Here is a 23,740-nt window from a genome sequence, read left to right on the forward strand (position 1 = left end):
TACAAAATATAAAAATAATTAAGAAAAACACACACACACACACACACACACACACACACACACACACACACCTCTTTTAAACAAGCCGATTGGCAACTATGCACAACTTCACCAGATTGTGTGTGCACCAGTTTTAGTAAATCTTCCCCAATATGTAAAAAAAAAAAAAAAAAAAAAAAAAAAAAGCCACCTGCTTCATGTTGCCGATGACCACTAGTTCCCAGATATCCTGCACTTGAACCCTTAATTCTCCCATGTACTGTGATGAAACCGTGAATACCACTAACCCTGAAGTGCCTCCTCCCCCAGCACCTCCCTTCTCTGGGAAGAGCTGAGTTGGTGTCTACTCGGTAGTTGATCCTTCTTTGGCTCAGCAGGAGGACACTGGGAAGATGCCAGCAGGGCTTGCAAAGCAGCAGAATTGGTTGCACTTAGCACAGGTCGGAAGTAGTGCACCGGCTTGTAATCCCTCGGGAGCTCAGGTGCTGGATAAACCTGCAAACATTCAAACATTGATCCGTTAAAGGCACGCCTTGACAAAAAAAAATAGTTTTTTTAAATTTTGTATGTGCTTAATGTATTTTAACTCGGTATACAAATTCCTGTTTATATATAGAAGAAAATGTTTTTTTTTTTTTTGCAAGCTTGGAAAATTTCTTCACTACCTGACTATTTCATCATGGGTTTAAAAAACAGAACAGAAAGTAAGAAATCTTAGCAGTAAATACATTGGGGATTATTTACTAAAGCTGGAGAGTGCAAAAATCAGGATCACTTCTCACAGAAACTGCTCACTCAGCACTGCCAGCATTTACAGAACAACTTGTATATTATTCAAAGAATAAAAGGCGCTATATGATTGAATGAGAGATGGTGACATCACCACCCCTCCAATCAGAAAACACCTTGTATTCATTGAAAAGGAAGGCATCTATAAATGGCTGTGGTGCAAAGAAACCCTGTGGTCAGTATGCAAGACTCAGGAGGTAATGGCAATCACTGTAGAAACACTGGCTGTGTCAGCTTCCTTAAGGTATGATATTTGGTCCAAGCTGGACCAACGCAATTAAGCAAGATCATACTCAGAGTTCAGCTTTAAGGTATTTGGCAGCTTTTTTGCTAAACCCTATTGAGCATCCTCAAAAAACGGAAGGTGGAGGAGCGCAAGGTCCCCAACATCCACCAGCTCTGTGATGTCATCATGGAGGAGGGGAAGGGGACTCCAGTGCCAACATGTGAAGCTCTGGTGACCTCCATGCCCAAGAGGGTTAAGGTAGTGCTGGAAAATAAAAAGGTGGCCACACAAAATATTGACACTTTGGGCCCAATTTGGACATTTTCACTTAGGGGTGTACTCACATTTGTTGCCAGCGGTATAAACATTAATGGCTGTGTGTTGAGTTATTTTGAGGGGGACAGCAAATTTACACTGTTATACAAGCTGTACACTCACTACACAACATTGTAGATACAAAGTGTCATTTCTTCAGTGTTGTCACATGAAAAGATGGAAGAATTTTTTTTTTACAAAAATGTGAGAGGTGTACTTACTTTTGTGAGATACTGTATATTATTTTATGGGGTAACCCGATTGTTAACTGAAGACTTCACATGAGCTTTAAAGGCCAAGTGCATTTCGTTTACTCGATTGGTGGACCCCACTCCCCACCAGTAAGTTTGTGCAGTGGTCACTACATAGCTTCTTCTTGAACATCCTGTTTGGGCCCTCCAGGGAAAGGGTAGAGCCCCCCCCCTAAGGTAAGTGTACTTACCCTTTGAACTGCCATCTTATCTTTTGTCATTCTGTATTGTTTTACTTTGTCTTAGCTCAACATCTCCTCCCCCCCTCTCTTAAGTCGGTCATAGATGGTTCGAATTTGAAATTCAAACCATGTATGGGAAGGCTGAATTCCCCCAAGTTGATCGACTGATCAACCAGCCTGTTGGATTTTACACACGATTACTAGTGGCCGTTATAGCCGCTAGCAAAAATTACTGAATTCTCCCAGTGGGGGCTGTTTTCCCCGCCTGGAGAACACAATGGCTCGGTGGGAGGGATTCTCGTCAGTACTGTCGGTGTTGATGGGGGGCGGGCAAATTTCTTGCAACCGCCGGCCTTATTCAAACCTTTTTATTCCTCCACGGTTATGCTCTGTCACTCTCTCACGTTGCATTGTTTGACATCGAGATTACTGTTATCTCAGACACCATAGGAACATTCTTTGCATTCTTGGTTTCTGCCAACAACATTTTATGATGGTTTCAGAGAGCCTTCATAAAAACATAATTACGAAAATAAAAAGTAGCATTAGGACAGCTGCCAGCTTAGTCCAAGCAATTGATTGCAAAACAAATATATCAAACAAATCCTTTCACAGAGGACGACGTTGGAAGGGCTGTTTTACCTTTTTGAGTGCAGACGATTGTGATGTTATAGAGAAGCCCTCTAGGACTTTTCCAATGTATTTAAGTTCTTTCGTAGACCCTGAGGAAAAAAAAAAAAAAAAAAAATGTAATTTACGACACAGCAGTTCACATAGTTTGATTAAAAGATAAATTGTAATTTCTCAGTAGAAATCCACTTTAACCACTTGAGCTCCAGTAGCGCGTATATATATATACACACACACACACACACACACACACTTATTGTGAAAGATAATTTTACGCCGCGTAAATTGATACCCAACATGTCACGCTTCAAAATTGCGCCCGCTTGTGGAATGGCAACAAGCTTTAACCCCTAAAAATCTCCATATGCGACGTTTAAAAAAATTCTACAGGTTGCTAGTTTTGAGTTACGGATTAGGTATTTTGCTAGAATTATTGCTCTCGCTCTAAAACACAAGTGTTAAAGAAATAAACCATAATAAAAAAGGTACTGTATATACTCGAGTATAAGCCAAGTTTTTCAGCACATTTTTTGTGTGCTGAAAATGCCCCCCTCGGCTTATACTCGAGTCACCTTTTTGTGCCTGATCTCCTGAACATTGGAGACTCGGTACCGGCCGGAAGTCCTCTGGACCCGGAACTTGGCGAACAAGTATCCCAACTCTTCCTCTACAAATGTGCAAAGTATGTTGTCCGGGGGACCTACGGCCAGGGAGCACCGATTTTTCAAACCTGGGTACCCCTTCCATAGACTCCCATGTTAAAACGGTAATTTCTTCAGTGACTTTGGAGACCCGGTACCGGCCAGCCCAAGGTCCCCTGGACACGGAAATTGGCACACTTGTAGCCCAATTTCTCCTCTACAAGTGTGCAAAGATTGTTGTCTAGGGGACCTACGGCTGGGGAGTACCGATTTTTCAAAGCCGGGCACCCCTTCCATAGACTCCCATGTTAAACGTCAGTCTAGTCATGGGCACAGTGAGGCATGCAGATGGACACCCTAGGCTCATACTCGAGTCAATACGTTTTCCCAGTTTTTGTGGTAAAATTAGGTGCATCGGCTTATATTCGGGTTGGCTTATACTCGAGTATATACAGTAAATATCACTGTGATTGCCCAGGATTTAATGTACTAAGCACCCCAGAATGGGTTAACAGCCAACGCAACACAAGTGCTTTATAGACAGAGCGAGAGAGAGAGTGAGCGCGTGAAGAGGTAAACATGGCCGCTGCCCATGGCTACGCAAACAAACACAACAATGGGCACACCTCTGTTGATACAAGCACTTGGCACACAGAGGAGGCAGATCTGCGAGTACAGGTAGCACAGGGACAGAAAGGGCCACTGGAGGGATATTAGTGTTACTCCTCCACAGCAAAAATCTGAGTTAAAAGCCAAACCCTGGGCACAAAAACTTACGTAAATATTATTGCTCAAAAGGATTTTCATTGTGTGCACCAAATGCCTTTGCAAACCCAGATAATACCTGGTTAATGAGGAAGTAAACCCTGATGGGTACAGCGAGGCTGTACCCAAACAAAATTGATGTCCTTTTCCCCATAAATAGAGCTTTATTTTGGTGGCATTTGATCATCTTTGCGATTTTTTTTTTTTGAGCTATAAAAAAAAAAAAAAAAAAAATTTAAAATTTGGAAAAAAAAAAACCCCACACAACACAATAAGGGTATATTGATTGGTTTGCACAAAAGTTATAGCATCTACAAAATAGAGGACATATTTATAGCATTTTTATTATTTTTTAAGACTAGTTCAGTTTGGGCTGGAATACTACTTTAATACCTTCCTGCCCGGTCTATAGCAGAATGACAGCCGGGCGGTGGCTTTACAGTTCAGAGTGGATGTCATATGTCCACTCAGAAAGCAGGCTGCACAGCAGTGCGATCTGTCATAGCCGATGATTAATCCATGCACCGGCTCGCTGCCAGTACCATGTCATAGCAGGTCACATGACAGTTGTACACAATGGATGGCTTCCTTTAGGTCATCCATTGTGTTGCTAGGTGTGATTGGTCAATGTGATTACATGGTACAGACAGGGACAATCACAGCTCATCTGTACCATGTGATTAGCTTTGACCAATCACAGCTAATCACAAAACAAACTGAATGAGTCCGTTTTATTCAGTAAAATGCTTGCTTATAGTGAGTGAAAAACTTATATAGCGCTGCACATGCGAACTGAATCGCCTCTGGGCGCTTTTTTGACCAGTTCTCCTTTAAACTTAAAAGAGGTGGGTTTTGATCTTTCTCCTAAAGGCCAAGTGATTCTCCTCCAACCGAATGGAGGTTGGTAAAGTGTTCCAAAGTCGAGGGCCTTGGACAGCAAATCTTCTTTCTTCTTTGGACTTGTATCTGGCTTTGGGGATTTGGAGTAGATTTTGGTTGGAGAATCGCAGAATGCGATTGGGGTTGTAAGCCTTTAATTTTTCGCATAGATATTTGGGAGCATTTCCCAAAATACATGCAATGTAATACACAGCTATAAGTAATCCTAATGGAGTAAGAAATCCTGATCACTTCCCCAGAGGAGTAGAATGATACTATGGTAACACCGTATTGCTCCGGTCACAGTGTGTTCCAAAAAAATAAAAATAAAAATCGTACTGTCACCAGTGTCCCTGATCGTCGTAAAACCAGTTATATGATGATGCTGTACTGAACTGAAGAGATTATGTGTCCTCTAACTAAATGCATTGACTGTCTACGTTCCAAAAGGGGGTTATTTGGGGGGGTATTTATACTGTCCTGGCATTTTAAGGCCTCGATAAATGAGACAGGCCGCCAGTACATCAAGATTGGTCAATTTTCAGATATATACCATAATTTGAGGACTCCAACTTTCCTACTAAATATTTGGGTTATTTTCCATCAAAGAAATGTAGTAAAATACATTTTGGACAACATTTTTGAAGAAACAACATTTTGCAAATAACCTAGCAGAAACAAAAATATGTTTGTCCCCCCCCCCCCCCCAAAACTTTCAGTGGCGATTAAATTCCACCAAAAGAAAAGCTCCATTTGTGTGAGTAAAATTATCAAAATTTAGTTTTTGTACAGTGTTGCATGACTGTGCAATTGTCATTCAAAGTGCAACAGCGATGAAAAATGAAAATTGTCCTGGCCTGGAAGGGGGTAAAAGTGACCAGTATTGAAGTGGTTAAACAGGACATTTAAATACTGAAGTGGCTGATCGGACCACTTTAATCAACTGCAAGTGAAAGTGCCATTGTTGCATTATAAATGTAAGCTGCATTTTGGCAATCGTTACCTTTCTTGTTTCTATATTCTTTTGGTGCCGTCCACCCAAACAGGTTGTCTCCGCTCTCCTCTTTGAGCACTGTGTCATACTTGGACATGGAGTCTGTGCCATATATATCGTCATCGTCATCCTCCAGAGCCCCAACACCGAAAGCCTGCACAGGAAACAAAAACAGAGAGACTTACATGCTAGTACTGCGACCACAGGGGTGCTTCGAGGAGAAGGTCCCTGACCTGACAACTACAGAGCGGCTGGCCTTGGCACTATTCTGCCCAACCAGGCACAGCTCCTGGTGTGAATGAGCTGCAAGACAAATATTAAAGAAAGGCCTAGTACAGGGATCCTCAAACTACAGCCGTTGTAGAACTACACATCCCATGAGGCATTGTAACACACTGACATTCACAGACATGACTAGGCACGATGGGATTTGTAGTTCCTGAACAACTGGAGGGCCGTAGTTTGAAGACCCATGGCCTAGTACATGGGTGTTCAACCTGTGGCCCTCCAGCTGCTGCAAAACTACAAATCCCATCACGCCTCAGCATTTGGAAGTCATGCTTGCAATAGTCAGCCTTGCAATGCATCATGAGACTTGTAGTTCTGCAACAGCTGGAGGGCCACAGGTTGAGCACCCATGGCCTAGTATAACCAGAACCATAGTAGCTACTAATATGCAGTACATAGGATTATAAGGTGGCACCTGTCCAGAAATCCCGACTTTCCTTCCTTTGCCGGGCCGCACATCTCCCAGTGAACTGAACATTCGTTCAGAGCCATCACCGAAAAGGCTAACACGAGAGTCCAGAGATCCTAACAAGGCCTGGCGAGGATCCAGACCCCGGTAACCAAGGCCATGCACATTGTCCTTCATGGTGAAATCTACGGGGATCACATCTTTGGGTGCAAAAGTCACATTCTCGGGTAGGTATTCGTCTTCATCCTAGGGGGGAAAAAAAAAAACAGATAGATCAGTAAAGTCAAAATGCCTTGATAAAATGGATGTCAGTTTAGAGGAAGGGGCATTTGCAAGCACATTGCCCCAGGTAACGTGCACAGTTGCCTCCATGATTGAAAAGAACTAAAATCCAAATGCCTGGAAGGGGCAGGCTAGTGACAGGCTGGGGAGGAAAGAACTAAAGGATGCTGGACATCCTCCAGCCAATGAAATGAGGCGTGCTCTGCCTTGCTGCAGCTTCTAATGCACCTTGTGAAGCGCTCCCAGTGTGCAGTGAAAGCAGTAAGCAACTTCAGTACACAAGCAGGTGCCGGTACAACTGTGCAAGACCAAAGGGAAGGCTTAAATTCAGCTCTAAATATAAGGCGGAAGGGGCATGGAAAGGCACACAGATCGCCAATCTCCCATCTTACCCAGAAGTGGGAGCAGGTACCTGTCAAAACCAAGTACCCAACCCCCCCTCAAAAAAAGTTCCAAATGTGGGCAGTGGAAGGTGCGAACGAGCAGAGCTTCACCTTTTGGGTCCTTGTTCACACCGATGTGATGCATTTCTGTGCAAATCACATGAGATTCTGCGTGGGGCGATTCTATTTGTATGGCTCAAATTAGAGCTGGGCACACACACACACACACACGATTTACAATTCAAATTTTTTTTATTTTTGGGGGGGGGGGGGGGGGTGTACACCGCGCCGGTCCTGAGGAGCTGCGTGCAGGAGTTTTTAGGCGAGGCTGCGACTACGGCCTAATCCACGGCGTCTGGCCTTGCGGACTAGGCCGAAGCCTCCCCTAAAAACTCCTGCCCGCAGCTCCTCAGGACCGGCGTGGTGTCCTGGGGAAAAAATAAGTCGATTTGGTCAAAATCTGAATCGATTTGACCTACCAACTCGGTTTTTTGCACAGCTCAAGCTCAAATCGCACTGCATGAAAAAGGTGCAGGCTTCCCCCCCCATTCTTTTCCCTCTCCTTTCCCCTTTCTGGTATCCATCACTTTTTTTGCTTTTACTTGTTTGGACCTGGTAAGGTTATTTATGTTATAAGAAAAATGTGAGAAATGGTGTTGCTCACCGACAAATGCAGCACTAAAAAGTCCAATAAAATGTTTTATAGATTGACTGTAACAAGGTAAAGAATGCGATCTATGAATATCTAGCACTATACTACATGTATTGTAATGGATGTGAAAAGTCTTTATTTTTTGTGTGTTTTATGGAACGGTAATAACTTTTCTTTTAAAAACACACACACACACACACACACACACACACACAAATCCACCCATGGAAATGGTTCGCATGGGTGTACGATACGCATGCAATCAAATTCTAGCAAAACGCACTGCGTTCAGCTTTTGGGGAGTTCAAATTTAAAGCGACACCCGCAGCAGATTGCATGAACAGTACGATAGCCATGTGTTGCATGAAACAGCCATTCCTGTACGTTTCCCCACATCGTCTAATGGACACAAAAGAAATAAAGATCCTTTTGTTTTTACAGGCTGGGAGTTTGTTCAGAAGTGGCCCTGGAATGATAAAACTCACTAAAACCTTTATTAGGACTTAATTACTACTGATTTACAGGTCTGCCTGATATAAACACCATAGATCTGATAGAAAATAGTGCACGCTATAAAACCCTGTTTAATGAAACCAAACCCTATCACAAAACATATAAAAAGGATGACAAGTTAAATTTATACAGCCAATAAGATATTAGGATGCTATAGTAAAAAAAAAAATAAGGGATAACAAAACAGGCATAAACTTAATAATGCATGATTAAATACTGTATATATCTAGTGTCCAAATGCAGCCCTTTGGTACTTGATATGTAGACCCCTGCAGTCTGTAGTTGATCATTCATGCATTACCAGCGATCCCAGTAGGGCCGAAAAAACTAATCGATTAATCGACAACCAATTGATTATGAAATTAATCGATTACTATTTTCATAATTGATTAATCGCTCAGTAATATAATGGGGTTTAAAAGAAAACAGCCCTTTATAGTACAAAAAGAGCAAATCACTACTGTAAATATTACTTTCACTGTCCCACAGTACAAAATGAACCCCTTATAGTAGCGATTGTTTGCTCTTTTTGTACTCATTTTAGTTTTTTTAACCCCATAATGTTACTAAACGTCTCAGGCCTGTGTCACATCTCTTTTTTGGTGCTTTTTGCAGAAACACACTACAGTTCATTTACATGGTTTCCTATGGGACACATTCTCATTCATGATTTTTTCAGCTGCTGCGTATTTGGAAAGGGTTAAGGACCTTTTTTAAATGCAAAACTATGTTATTTCGTTTTTTTGGTTCAATATACTTCAATTGAGAAGCTGCAGAAAAACATGTAATGTGTTTTTGAAGCAATTTGTGTTTTTTAATCTGCCAAACAAATTGGCCAAAAAAATATGTAAAAATGCAAATCGCCGCAAAATTACCTTTTTGCTTTTAAAGGTCATTAACCGATTATTCGATTAATCGAAACAATAATCGGCCAACTAACCGATTATGAAAATAATCGTTGGTTGCAGCCCTAGATCCCAGCTTACCTCATTTAACATGTCCAGTCTCTCACTGTAATCTGCAGCATGTCCCCATTTTCTGATCGCTTTTTTTCCCCCCTTTAAGCCCCATTTACACTTGCAATTGAGGGGCAATAAAAACAAAAAAATAAAAACAAACAAACACACACACACACACACACACACACACACACACACGAAATGCGTTTTTATTGCCCAGCAAAACACTGACAGGTAGGATTTTTATGACGGAGCATCTTTGTTTCGTATGTCATTAATGCACACATTTTCGGCACTGCTTTGTGCCATGATACGACTCCTCTGCACATGCATGGGAGTGACATAGTCATGGCCTGACCAATCAAATGGCTGAACCCAGAAGAAATACTGGGAGAAGATGGAAGTGCCCCTGAAACATTGCTAGAGGGGATTGTTTGACAGGCAAGTATGTCATAATGTGCCAATATGCTGCACATACTGGTACATAATGGCCAACAGTGCCTGGAAAACATTTGGGGGGGGGTCCCAGTTTTGTTTTCAATTTCAAGCGATATTAAAGGACAAGTCCACCCTAACACTAAACTCTCTACATCTACAGACATCCACAATCTAACTACTAACCTATCTAGCCCTGTAAAGAATAAGTCAGGATAACGTTACCTCCGATCCTTCGGAACCTGTAGGGGGCAGCGCACAGCCATAAAACTTCTTGCCAGAATCTGGAATACAAAAAAACAAATACAAATGAACTATTTGCAGCACACAAAAACGGAAGCTACTGCCCATGTCAGATTGACTCCTGTCTAGGAAAGGGAGGAGAGCTTGAAGCTTCCACCAAATTCTCTAATCTTCATTTACCCACATACAACACACAGGCATTTGGGAAGGGCTACAGAACACCACTGAGACCATTTGTGTGTATATATATATATATATATATATATATATATATATATATATATATATATATATATATATATATATATATATATATATATATATATATATATATATACATATACACACACACACACACACACACACACACACACACACACACATACCCCACTAGAGCATTTGTAAAATTAATAATAAATTACATATGACAGTCAGATACCAACATTTTAAGAAGGGGAATTTTGCCTTTTAAAGCACAGTGCACTTTAAAAACAAAAACATTTAATTTATCCTTTTTGCCCCCCTTTCCCTGACCTAACACTTCCCCCCTCTACATATACAACATGCACACCTCTGACAGCAACAAATTTCACAGTTCTTGCAGGACTTCAAGAACCGTGCATGCGCATTATTTTTCAATAGACTTCTACGAAACCATCTCCAGCCTCATAGAAGTTTATGGGACTGCGACGCACAGGCACAGCCAGGACAGTGGAGACTTGTGGTGTTGGGTGTAATTAAACAGTGGAAATGTGGCTGTCCCGTCTAGGTAAAATGTGCATTTGTGGCAGGGTGGCTAAGGTTGGATCAGAGACAAAAAAAAAAAAAAGGAATAAATGCACCTCAGTTTTAATCTGTCTGTAAGTATCAGACATTGCTAGAGAGAATATTCAAATACAAAATAGGAAAGTGCCCTGTGAAGGGCTGTTTGCTTTGGAGGGGTCGTGTTTGACCAGTCACAGTGCTGCAGTTACAGATGACAGCAGAGTATTTAAAGAATGAATCAGTGCTGGGATTCCTGTATAACTACAAACAGGGACGGGTCAACCCCCGCAAATGCACAACAGAACACATCACAGGTACACAAAAAAAAAAAAAAAATGTAAACTATTGCTAAACTTTATGAGCCTGCAACAGTGTAATAAAACTGTCAAAAGGAGCTTCATTCTATATATTGCATCTGAGATGTGGAATAGTGCCAACATAGAGCCTGGCAGAGGAACACAGAGCCCCACCATGGCACCCGAACACAGAACCCCACCATGACGCCCGGCAGAGGAACACAGAACCCCACCATGGCGCCCGGCAGAGGAACACAGAACCCCACCATGGCGCCCGGCAGAGGAACACAGAACCCCACCATGGCGCCCGGCAGAGGAACACAGAACCCCACCATGGCGCCCAGCAGAACATAAAATAACTCAACAAAAAACTGCCAGAAGGCAAAAAGCTTTGGGCTCAGTCATATAGGTGTTTGGGGGGAAAAAATAAATAAGGGGAACCATGCTTGTGCTTCCGACTCCCTCCAAACTCTTTTCAAAGACCAGATTCAAAAGAGTTCAAAAAGGCGAGGCTTGCGTTCTGCTGGAGAGAGTACAATGCACGTTGAACGTGCATTGAGTGTTCTTCTGCATCCACTGCGCGGGTTTTTATCAAGGATGTCTCTGTACATCATCACTGCATTCATCTTTCCCCTCGATCCTGACAAGTCTCACAGTTATTGTCGCTGATAAACATCCCCACAGCATGATGCTGCCAACACCATGCTTCACTGTGATGTAAGGGAGGGTGGGGTGGCTCTTGACATCTAATGTAAGGGGAAGGGATGTGCTGGACATCTAATCTTACAGATACAACTGGCCCTTTTGAGAACAATCATAATACTGATGTGCCCCACGATGAAATTGAGTTTGACACCCCTGCTGTAGGGCGACACACACAGCTTCCGCCAGGGACAGCTTTCCCCACCCTGAGAACACAAGAGCCCAGGAGAGATTCCCTAATCAACACGGACTGTGCTGAAGGGGGAATTCAAGAGACTTTTTCCTGCAACCCGTGTAAATGCATACTTCTCCATGACTTCTAAACGGCTTCAGAAATTCTTTTAGATTTACAGATCTTTATCAGGCTTACAAAAGGCTTCAGAATGGCACTCACCAGTTTCCTGCTTTCGTGTTTTCCTCTTGGTCCTCGGACCCACGCCTTGCCCTTCTTTCCATCCCATCTGACGCAGTAGCTGTACACCTACAGTGATCCTGAAGAAAGAAAACAAAAATTATACTCCATTTCTCCTGCCGTAAGATACAGATTAAAGAGGACCCTGGAGTAGAGCTGGCCATACACATAGATTAATTTTTTTCTGTTAAAGGCCAAGATCACCTTTTCTATAAAGTAGCCTATGCAGTCAAGGAGTCCCAGTAGATTTAAAAATCTGTGCTGCTTTGCAAAGTGATCATGTTATTGTTTTACCTGAAGGCCATTTGGGTCCCCTCAAAAAAACTGTCCAATAGCCCTCACATGACTTGTTGCGAGGCTGTGAAAACTGTTTGGATGCCCACTTTCAGCATTGCAAAACAAAAAAAAGAAAGTTTTCATGGCCCAGCAATGAGCTGGGATGTGGGGGTTGCTAACCTGGAGTTTTTTTAGCCAAGCTTTTTGAGAGCACAAAATGGACTATATAAAAAAAAAAAAAAAAAAAAAAAAAAAATGTTCTACTTACCTGCTCTGTGCAGTGGTTTTGCACAGAGCAGCCCAGACTCTCCTCTTCTCGGATCCCTCTTCGCTGCTCCTGGCCCCTCCCTCCTGTCAAGTGCCCGCAGCTTGCTATGGGGGCAACTGAGAAGAGTCACAGATCCCCGTGTCTAGGGTTGTCCCGGTACCAGTACCGATACCGAGTATTTGCGGGAGTACTTGTACTCCCGCACAAATGCCCCCGATGCCTGAATGGAATACTTGCCCCCCCCCCCCCCCCCCCCCCGTTAATCAGCGTGCGGGGAACATTACAGGCAGCTTTAGTTTGAATAGTTGTAATCCCCGCCGCGCATAGACACGGATCTGTCCAATCCCAAGAAAGGGGGAGTGTCTATACACGGCGCGGCAGGGATTACAACTATTCAAACGAAAGCTGCCTGTAATGCACGCTGATTAACGCGGCTGCATCATCATCTACTAGGTATGGGGGACATGGCTGCAATATGTGGGGGGGGGGGGGGGGGGGACATTTAAAAAAAAGTATCGGTATTGGAGAGTACATGAAAAAAAAAGTATCGGTACTTGTACTCGGTCCTAAAAAAAGAAGTGGTATCGGGACAACCCTACCCGTGTCCATTCAGACCATGGAGCCCCGACCCAGCCCCTTCTCTCCCCCGATTGGCTAACTGACGTTGATTGACAGCCACAGGAGCCAATGACGTGTCTCAGCCAATCAGGATGAAAATGCGCTTCTGGAATAATGGTCAAACATTCCCATAGACACACTCCTAAACCTTGTCGACAGCCTTCCCAGAAGAGTTGAATCTGTTATAGCTGTAAAGGGTGAGACAACTCAATATTGAACCCTACGAACTAAGACGCTATTAAAGTTCATGTGTGTGTAAAGGCAGGTGTCTCAATACTTTTGACAATATAGTGTATATCCAGCCTTTATCAACCACTGTTGCCAAGAAGTGAGGGAAGCACAGAGGGTAACCCTTCTCCACTGGTCAAAAACCCAACAAAAAGTTTTTGGTGTAGTTCCAATCAACCCAATGGAGAATGAATATCTTGTTTTTGAAAAAAAGTAAGTATTACTTGGCAGGCGCTATTAAGTCCTCCAGGATGGTGGCGCCTGGTATAGGTGCAGTGACCGCTGCTAGCTCTCTGGCCTTCTCCCGGATCTTGTTTTTGGTTTTCGAAGCAAAATCATCTGTTGTCATAATTTCGTTTGGTGCAATGCCAAACTCACCGAGATCCTGTAAATCAAAAAAGAGCAAAATTTACAGCGCTTTTTTTTTCCTCGTTATTCTATGCTGTCACATGGTAGTGCTGGGAAAGTCCTCAGCCCCTGTGTATATTATTTGCTGTCTGGGTCCCCTTGATAGCTTTGCCCTCTGTATTTGTCCTGGTGGCTATTGTCGGACAGCCAAAGTTTTACAGTTCTCACCAAAACAAAGAGGAAAGGGCAAATCTTCCACCATGGAGTTGACTGCTTACAGGGGAAATTTCCCTAGCTTTGGTCTTTATTTACATTTCCTGTTATATCTACAGGACGGGAAGTGAAGGGAAATTTCCCCATTGGGACTCAAAGCATAAACAAACCAAAAAGATTTTTAACCTTTCCATAATCCCTTACGGGAAAAAAAAAAAAAAAAAAAAAAGCCCTGGCAATTGTAATCTGTACTAAAAGATGACCTTGCATATTTGCGACAGGTTGTTTTACCTCCTCATCCATGAAATCCTCCGGCCGACTGGCTTTGCTTTCCGATTTTTCCTGACGAGACGACACAAATGTGGAAGGGGCCCATCCTAACACAAGAACGACAAAAAAATTTACAATTTGTTAGCCGAACCCCCACCCCCGGTCTGGTGACGTCACTGCAACTTCTTCCTGCCGGTATTCTGCCGGGACTGAGCGGCACTCATGTAAAGATGTGTGAGCACCCCCAAGTCCCGGAGCACTGAAAAAGGGCAAAGTTATAGTTTTCTGGCCTTTTCATTTTTCAAATAATTACTTTGGGTGACCCAACATTTCAGGGTCCTCCTAACTACATATGATATTTGAGCTATGTAGAATGGGGAAGACCTTTGAGCCCCAATAAACACATTGCCCATTTCGCTGCATCACTTCCCGATGGTGGTGCCATGTCACTTGGATGGGGGGGGGGGGGGTTGCTTCCCGATGGTGACAAGTCACTGGAGGGGGGGGGGGGGGGGAAATCACTTCCCAACTGCGTCACCACATCATTGCTTAGGGGGTAGCTTCCCAACAACCTTGGCACATCACTAGGAGGGGTAGTCACTCCTTGACAATGGTGCCACGTCACTTAGGGGGGGGTTGTGTCCCAACTGCAAAAGCCACATTTCTTGGAAGGGAGAAGGGGAGGAGTCTTCTCAACAGCATGAGCCACACCTCAAGGGATTGGGTTAGCTTCCTGGTAGTGGAGACACATCAATTCTTGACTGTACCACCTCATTTAAAAAGGGGGGGGGGGAGGTCTTGGGAAGGGTGTCGCTTCCAGACCATGGTGTCACATCACTAGTCACTTCTTCATGGCATTACAACTTCCTGTCAGCTTCGCCACGTCACTTGCCCGACTGCAGCACCGCGCCACTTTGGCGGGCGCTTCCCAACTGCGGTATTGCGCCACTTTGTGGTGTTGGGGGCTTGTGGGGGGGGGCAGGTCACTTGCTGACTGTAGCACCGATTCAGGGGGGTCAGGGTCGCTGCGACTGCGTCACCGCACCACTTTGAGGGGGTCCCTGGGGGCTTGTGAGGGGCGGGTCGCTTCCCTGACTGCGGCACCACTTTAGGGGGGTAGGGGTCACTGCGACTGCGGCACCGCTTTGAGGGGGTCCCTGCCCGACTGAGACGCTTCGTGGCATTGGGGGCTTGTGAGGGGCAGGTCGCTTCTCGACTGCGGCACCGCTTCAGGGGGGGGGTAGGGGTCACTGCGACTGCGGCAGTTCGTCACTCGCTTCCCAACTGCGGCAGCGTGCCACTTCGGGGGGGTCCCTGCCTGACTGCGGCACTTCTGCGTTTGCTTCGCGACCGCGGCACTTCAGGGAGGGGTCGCTTCCCAACTGCGGCATTGCGCCACTTTGTGGTGTTGGGGGCTTGTGGGGGGGGCAGGTCACTTGCTGACTGCAGCACCGATTCAGGGGGGTCGGGGGTCCCTGCCTGACTGCGGCACTTCTGCATTTGCTTCCCGACCGTGGCACTTCAGGGAGGGGGGCGCTTCCCGACTGCGGCACCGTGCCACTTTGGGGATAACATCTCAATGACAGAGTCACGTCACTTGGGCCAGGGGGTAGAAATCTCTTCCCAACTATGACGCCACGTCACTTGGAGGGAAATCACTACGCAGTATCCCACAAAATCCACTCACCACACTCCCCCCCCCCCCAACTCCCTTGGAAATGCTTCTCGACAGCAGCGTCGCATCATGACTTTTCCTCAAAGAATGCCTGGGATCGCTCCCCTGTGGCAGCACCACTCAGGACCAGCAGATATACAAGTGGGGTAATGAAGGAGTATCGCCCACTGCTCGGATTTACCTTCCTTGGTACCGACAGTATTAAAGTAGCCGGCAGAAAACCCGCCGGTGAAGGCGCCATGGAAACGCTTGAACCGCCCCTTCTCATCCTTGACCGTCTGCTCCTGCAGCGGAATCGGCTTCTTGGGCTTCTCTCCTGTAAAAGCAGAATGTTTATATATGAGAAAAATGCAGGACAGGTGACAATAATAAGTTGTGTAGAAGTTCCCTGCGCAGCTCATAACTACAAGTCCCAGCATGCCCTGCGAGCAACAGCTTATAGGATATCATCCGGGAGTTCGCAATGCATGCTGGGATCTGTAGTCCTGACAAGGCCATAAGGATCCAAGTTACCTGACAGGGCTGCATTAGCCAACAATGACTGTTTTTTCCCCCCAATAAAGCCCCTTACAGCACCCTAGTGGCGCTCACCTATACCAGGGAATCTATAAGTTTCTTATTACCTTCCTCATACTGCTCCAGAGGCTTCCCAAAGGTGACAAAATCCTCCTCGCTATCGCTGTCCTGCGCCGCCATCTTTGTACACCCAGTACGGGAGCCGAGCGGGGACAAAACTTCAACACGTGACTAGAGACCGCCACCTTCTTCCTCAGGCTGGGGCGTGTCTAGGTTGGCTGTGTGTTCCCATGGTGACGCCAGCCAGGCTCTTCTAATGCGCACAGGCCTGTTTGTTTTGTACATGCCAAGGCCTGCTGGGATTTGTAGTACATTGCAATATGAAACAGATCCAAGCTATGAGATTATATTCTCTCTTTTATTTTGTGAATATAAAAGTGTTTTTTTTGTGAATCATTGTTATGCATTTTAAAGACTCATGCACATTTGTTGTCTGTCTTGATATGTTTATTAAAATGATTTATATTAAATTAAATTATTACATTATTGATAATAAAGTAGAGCTAAAGGCAAAACTTTGATTTTTATTTTTGAGTAAGGAAGGATTATAAATGAATCCCTGGGGTAGATTCAGATAGATTAGCGGATCCTTAGATCCGCGTAATCTATCAGATTTACGATCCGCCGGCGCAAGTTTTTGAGGCTAGTGCTGTATTCAGAAAGTACTTACCTCAAAACTTGCGGCGGCGTATCGTAAATCCCCCGGCGGAATTCAAATTCCGTGGCTAGGGGGAGTGTACTATTTAAATCAGGCGCGTCCCCACGCCGATTTAACTGCGCATGCGCCACCAGCTAAATTTCCCAGCGTGCATTGCTCCAAATGACGTCGCTAGGACATCATTGGTTTCGGCGTGAGCGTAACTTACGTCCGGCCGTATTCTGAATCGACTTACATAAACAACGTAAAAATTCAAAACTCGGCGCAGGAACGACGGCCATACTTAACATAGGATACCCCTCACATAGCAGGGGTAACTTATACGCCGGAAAAAGCCGAACGCAAGCGACGCAAAAAAAAAGCGACGAGTGGGCGTTCTTTTCTGAATCGGCGGAACTCCTCATTTGCATATTCGTCGCGTACAAAAAACGAAACGCCACCTAGCGGCCAGCGGGAGAATGCAGCCTAAGATCCGACGGTGTAAGTCACTTACACCTGTCGGATCTTAGGGAGATCTATGCGGAACCTGATTCTATGAATCAGCCGCATAGATCCGACCGTCGGAACTCAGAGATACGATGGCGTATCAGGAGATACGCCGTCGTATCTCTATCTGAATCCGGGCCACTGTCATTAAAAAAAAAAAAATTCTCTATAGGCAAAGGTGGAGGAAGTGGAGATTTTCTTTCACTTCCTGTTCCAGAGTCACACTAGGAAGGTTATCACCAGCAGTTCCTGGGACCTCCAGCACTGAATGTATGTAATAGCAAGGAGCGCTGGGGTGTGCTGGAGTGGAGGGTCTACTGATGCTGGCTTCTGGGGTATCTATTGTTGCTGGAGGGGATCTATTTTTGTGTGGCAGTCTATTGTTGCTGGGGAGGAACTTTTGCTATTGGGGGAAGGGGGGGGGCAATTGTTGCTGGAAGGGATCTACTGCTTAGGGAGGGTTCTGCTGTTGCTGACTGCTGGAGAGTCTATTGATGCTGGCTGCTGGGAGATCTATTGTTGCTGCTGGGGGTGTCTCTTGCTGCTGGCTGCAGGGGATCTATTTTATTGCTTTTTAACTTATAACTACCAAATTCCATACAAATTACTTAACACTACAAAATGATACTTGGCTCTCTGTTCTCTAAAATAGGCCATACTGGGAGCTGGGTGGGGGGGGGGGGGCGGAACCAAGGGTCGGTGCTCAGAGGTGGGTAAGGCAGGTGTGCCCAACCAGTGGCCCGCGGAGCTCTCTGATGTGGCCCACAACCCTTTTAAGAGCCACCGGAGGTACACGCACCCGCTGAACGGCGGGGGACGCGATGCGCATGGCCAGAGAGCCAGCACGGGGATTTGTGTGTGTAAACTCACAAATCCCTGTTCTGTCCAGGGAGAGGAGACATATCATTTGTTCCTACTAAGTAGGAACAACGATATGTCTCCTCCCCCAGTCAGTCCCATCCCCCCACAGTTAGAACACAACCAGGGAACACGCATTTAACCCCTTGATAGCCCCCTAGTGTTAACTCCTTCCCTACTAGTGACATTTACACAGCAATCAGTGCATTTTTATAGCTCTGATCACTGTATAAATGTCAATAGTCCCAAAAATGGGTCAAAAGTGTCCCATCTGCCTGCCGCAATGTCGCAGTACCGCTAAAAATTTTAGTAAAAAAATGCCATAAATCTTACCCATAGTTTGTAGACGCTACAACTTTTTGCACAAACCAATCAATATATTTTTTTTTTACCAAAATTATGTAGAAGAATATATATTGGCCTAAACTGATGAAGAACTTAAAAAATACATATATTTTTGGGGATATTTATTATAGCAAAAACTAAAAAATATAGTTTTTTTCAAAATTGCCATTCTTGTTTTGTTTATAGCGCAAAAATAAAAAACGCAGTGGTGATCAAATATCACCAAAAGAAAGCTCTATTTGTGGGGGAAAAAGGACACATATTTTGTTTGGGTACAGCATTGCATGACCGCGCAATTGTCAGTTAAAGGGACGCAGTGCCAAATTGTAAAAAGTGCTCTGGTCAGGAAGGGGGGTAAAATCTTCCGGGGCTGAAGTGGTTAAAGTCCCAAAACCCCTCATATACCCACTTGAATACAGTAAATTTTTCATATACTCAAATATGATTTTCTGTAGTGTGATGGTTTAGCATGTCTCCTGCACTAGGGCAGCCCAGTCTGGCTTGGATGCACCAGTATGGGTCTGAGCAATACCAGTTGAACCCAGCACAGGTATTTTGTCAATAGTGAAAATACAAATCATAACCAGTGCTAATTGTCGCCGTGTTACTGGGGGAGTCAGGTTACACACAGTCTGCCATGACCTGAAAGATTAGGAATATTCCTTCAAGAAAAATTGAAAAAAATCTGTTTTATTAAAATAAAGAGAAAAAGAATGATGTGGACCTGTAACCAGAGAGAACCAGAAATCACAGCATCAGATCCTGTTTTATTTTGTATTTTTTCTACCCCAAACCTCCTCGATCCGAAATAAATTAGAAGACGAATGGAAGAGACATTGTCCAACGCCACACACAAGGCTTTGCTATTTATTTATCCACTTAAGGACCGGACCAATATGCTGCCTAAAGACCCAAGGGGTTTTTACAGTTCAGGACTGCGTCGCTTTAACAGACAATTGCGCGCTCGTGCGACGTGGCTCCCAAACAAAATTGGCGTCCTTTTTTTCCCACAAATAGAGCTTTCTTTTGTTGGTATTTGATCACCTCTGCGGTTTTTATTTTTGGCGCTATAAACAAAAATAGAGCGACAATTTTGAAAAAAATGCAATATTTTTTACTTTTTGCTGTAATAAATATCCCCCAAAAACATATATAAATTTTTTTTTTTTCCTCAGTTTAGGCCGATACGTATTCTTCTACCTATTTTTGGTAAAAAAATTCGCAATAATCGTTTATCGGTTGGTTTGCGCAAAATTTATAGCGTTTACAAAATAGGGGATAGTTTTATTGCATTTCTATTTTTTTTTATTTTTTTACTACTAATGGCGGCGATCAGTGATTTTTTTCGTGACTGCGACATAATGGCGGACAATTCGGACAATTTCGACACATTTTTGGGACCATTGTCATTTTCACAGAAAAAAATGCATTTAAATTGCATTCTTTATTGTGAAAATGACAGTTGCAGTTTGGGAGTTAACCACAGGGGGCGCTGTAACATTTAGGATTCACTTTGTGTGTGTTTACAACTGTAGGGGGGTGTGGCTGTAGGACTGACATCATCGATCGAGTCTCCCTAATAAAAGGGATCACTCGATCGATGCGCCGCCATAGTGAAGCATGGGGAAGCCGTGTTTACATACGGCTCTCCCCGTTCTTCAGCTCCGGGGAGCGATCGCGACGGGGCGGCTATAAACGTCCCGGATCGCTCCCCGAGGCTTACCGACCGCCGCATGTACCGGGGGGGGTCCCGATCGGACCCCCGACCCACGTCAAGCAGAGGACGTATAGGTACGTGCATGTGCCTGTCCGTGCCATTCTGCTGACGTATATTTACATGAGGAGGTCGGCAAGTGGTTATTCGTCCAATCCTAAATGCTGACAGCACCATCTAAACATATAGGGCCAGATCTACGAAGCAGTTACGCTGATGTATCTATTGATACGCCGCGTAACTTCTAGTTTGCTCCGGCGTATCTTTTTTGTATCCACAAAACAAGATACGCCTGAAGCTGGGCTAGATCCGACTGGCGTACGTCTTAGTACGCCGTCGGATCTAAGGTGCATATTTACGCTGGCCGCTAGGTGGCGTTTCCGTCGATTTCCGCGTCGAGTATGCAAATTAGCTAGATACGGCGATCCACGAACGTACGTTCGGCCGGCGCATTTTTTTACGTCATTTCCGTAAGGCTTTTTTCGCCGTATAGTTACCCCTGCTATATGAGGCGTATCCTATGTTAAGTATGGACGTCGTTCCCGCGTCGAAATTTTGACAATTTTACGTTGTTTGCGTAAGTCGTTCGCGAATAGGGCTTTGCGTAGAATGACGTTCACGTCGTAAGCATTGGCTTGTTGCGGGTTAATTTCGAGCAGGCGCACTGGGATACCCCCACGGACGGCGCATGCGCCGTTCAGAAAAAACGTCATTTACATCGGGTCAAGTAAAATTAACATAAAACACGCCCACATCTTTAAGATTTGAATTCCGCTCCCTTACACCGGCAGATTTACGCTACGCCGCCGTAACTTTAGAAGTAAGTGCTTTGTGAATACAGCACTTGCCTCTCAAAGTTGCGGCGGCGTAGCGTTACGACGATACGGTACGCCGGAATAAAATTACGATCCGCTACGTGGATCTGGCCCATTGTGTTTTTTTTCAAAATGTTCTGTCTTTTTTTGTTTATAGCGCAAAAAATTTAAATCGCAAAGCTGATCAAATACCACCAAACGAAAGCTCTATTTGTGGGGAAAAAATGATAAAAACATAATATGGGTACAGCGTTGTATGACCGCGCAATTGTCATTCAAAATGCGTCAACGCTGAAAGCTGAAAATTGGCCTGGGCAGGAAGGGGGTTTAAGTGCCCAGTAATGAAGTGGTTAAACTTAGACGGGGTGCCCATTCTGCAGCCATGCACTTGCTGTCGTGACTCAGCCGATATCGCTGTGTACACAGTCAGAAGTGGAATGCACTTTCGCCTGATGTGAGCGGGACGGGTCACCCTGGGAGCGGCCGAGGAGGCGGATTTGCTCTGCTAGTTACATAACAACAGCAGAGGATTTCAGTGTTTGGGAATGATAATAACTCCTGTGTTTCGTATATTACAGTGAACACGTCAGGAAAGAATAATGAAGGCCGCCATTGCTCTCCTTTTAGGAATCTTCATTGCCTGGCTGTAACCATAATGCCTTTTCTGAGTCACTGACCTGGAACAAGTATAGGGATAAGAAATTCTGACTCTTCTCTGACACTCATTTACTGTAGGCTTGTTCTGAGTTTCAAGGGCAAAGATACACTGGGCGGGGTTCAGAGCCTCAACCAATGGCTATTGCTCCCAGGGCTGAGACAAGGGGTGGGCAGCTGGGAAAGCTGCCTAAGGCGATATGTTAGGGCGGCAGCCCCTCACCATATGGCAGTGGCGGTGCGTCTATAGAGGACGAAGGAGCGCCGCCCCCTCTCTCTCCTGCACCACCACTGCATTGCATGAATCCATGTATTGTTGCTGCCGCCCACTATTAAGATGGCCGGCCTCCTGGTGAACACCGGCGATCTGAATAACGGCAGCTGGTTGGTTTTGGAAGTGCCTTTCCGATTACAGCTGTAATCGGCTTCCAAATAGTTAACCAGGGGACGCACGGGTGTGCTTTCCCTGGCTAACACTGACAGGCGTCTCAGCCAATCAGGTTCACCAGTTCTGGTTACCGGTAACCTGATTGGCTGAACCGTTATTGATGGCGGGAGAAGGCTTTTTGAGGGACGGTGGAAGGAGGATGGCTGTCCCCAGAAATGTAGGTGCCGGGCGGGGGGGGGGGGGACTGGCGGCATTTTACAGGGCACAGTGGCGACAATTGATGGGCACAGTGGCTGCGTTTGATGGCATGGCACAGTGGTGACAATTGATGGGCACAGTGGCGATAAATGATGGCACAGTGGCTGCATTTGATGGCATGGCACAGTGACGACAATTGATGGCACAGTGGCGACAATTGATGGCACAGTGGCGACAAATGATGGGCACAGTGGCAACAATTGATGGCACAGTGGCTGCATTTGATTGGCACAGTGGCTGTCTTTGATAGGCACAGTGGCTGCCTTTGATGGGCACAATGGCTGCCTTTGATGGGCACAGTGAGGCTGCAATTGTTTTTTGTTTTTGTTTTTCATTTGTTTGCGCCCCCCCAAAAATTTTGAGCACCAGCCGCCACTGCCATAAGGAAGATTTAGATCAGTGGCTGGCAACCAGTGGGCCATGACTTTCTGTGGGCTCCAACAGCTACTGCTGTAACAATGTGCTCCATCTTGCCCACTTTCCACCCCATCCACCCACAACTGATACAAAAACTCCATGTCACAAATGGGCAGCCAGAGCAAGGAGGCAGAGAACGGGTGCAGGACGGTACACCCATTCTATGGCATGCATTAGAAAACAGGGGAGGGAGTGCAGTGCCACATCTTTGCACTGGGTGTTGGCCGAAGCTGTTCTAATGCTGATTGCCCCCCCCCCCGAATAAGGCCCCTTTCACACTTGTGCGACTTGTCCTGCGTCCTGCAAAGTCGCATGATTAGACGTACCCCATGATTTCCAATGAGTACTGTTCATATCGGTGAGACTTCAAGTCGTAGCGACTCCCAAGTAGTCCCTGTACTACTTAAAGCGGAGGTCCAGACAAGAATGGAACCTCCGCTTTTCGGAACCCTCCTCTCCTCCGGTGTCACATTTGGCACCTTTCAGGGGGGAAGGGGGGTGCAGGTACCTGTATAAAACAGGTAGTTGCGGGGGTTACACCACTTCCTGTCCCCCCCCCCGCTGTCTTCTGGGAGACACACAGGTCCAAGAAGACAGCAGGGACCATTTCGATTGCGCAGTGTGACTCGCGCATACGCAGTAGGGAATTGGGAAGTGAAGCCAC

The 23,740-nt window shown here is 45.2% G+C and overlaps 1 protein-coding gene across 2 annotated transcripts in view; it reads right to left on the reverse strand.

Annotated features, from left to right (window-relative positions):
- Positions 1 to 16,654, reverse strand: part of GPATCH1 (G-patch domain containing 1) — a 34,335-nt gene extending 17,681 nt beyond the window's left edge. The window contains exons 1-10 of one of the 2 annotated variants that reach the window (XM_040329448.1): positions 16,531 to 16,653; positions 16,089 to 16,223; positions 14,254 to 14,339; positions 13,626 to 13,786; positions 11,994 to 12,091; positions 9,819 to 9,877; positions 6,376 to 6,615; positions 5,682 to 5,826; positions 2,406 to 2,485; positions 288 to 495 (exon numbers count right to left, since the gene is read on the reverse strand). In XM_040329448.1, coding sequence (XP_040185382.1) covers positions 288 to 495; positions 2,406 to 2,485; positions 5,682 to 5,826; positions 6,376 to 6,615; positions 9,819 to 9,877; positions 11,994 to 12,091; positions 13,626 to 13,786; positions 14,254 to 14,339; positions 16,089 to 16,223; positions 16,531 to 16,603 — 1,285 coding nt within the window. In that variant the 5' untranslated portion in view covers positions 16,604 to 16,653. Of the gene's footprint in view, positions 1 to 287; positions 496 to 2,405; positions 2,486 to 5,681; positions 5,827 to 6,375; positions 6,616 to 9,818; positions 9,878 to 11,993; positions 12,092 to 13,625; positions 13,787 to 14,253; positions 14,340 to 16,088; positions 16,224 to 16,530 lie in introns of both variants that reach the window. The other variant, XM_040329449.1, reaches the window with a different exon arrangement.
- Between the last annotated feature and the right edge of the window lie 7,086 nt (positions 16,655 to 23,740).

The sequence above is a fragment of the Rana temporaria genome, chromosome 11 (genome assembly GCF_905171775.1).
Source record: "Rana temporaria chromosome 11, aRanTem1.1, whole genome shotgun sequence".
In the NCBI taxonomy this organism is placed as follows: Eukaryota; Metazoa; Chordata; class Amphibia; order Anura; family Ranidae; genus Rana; species Rana temporaria.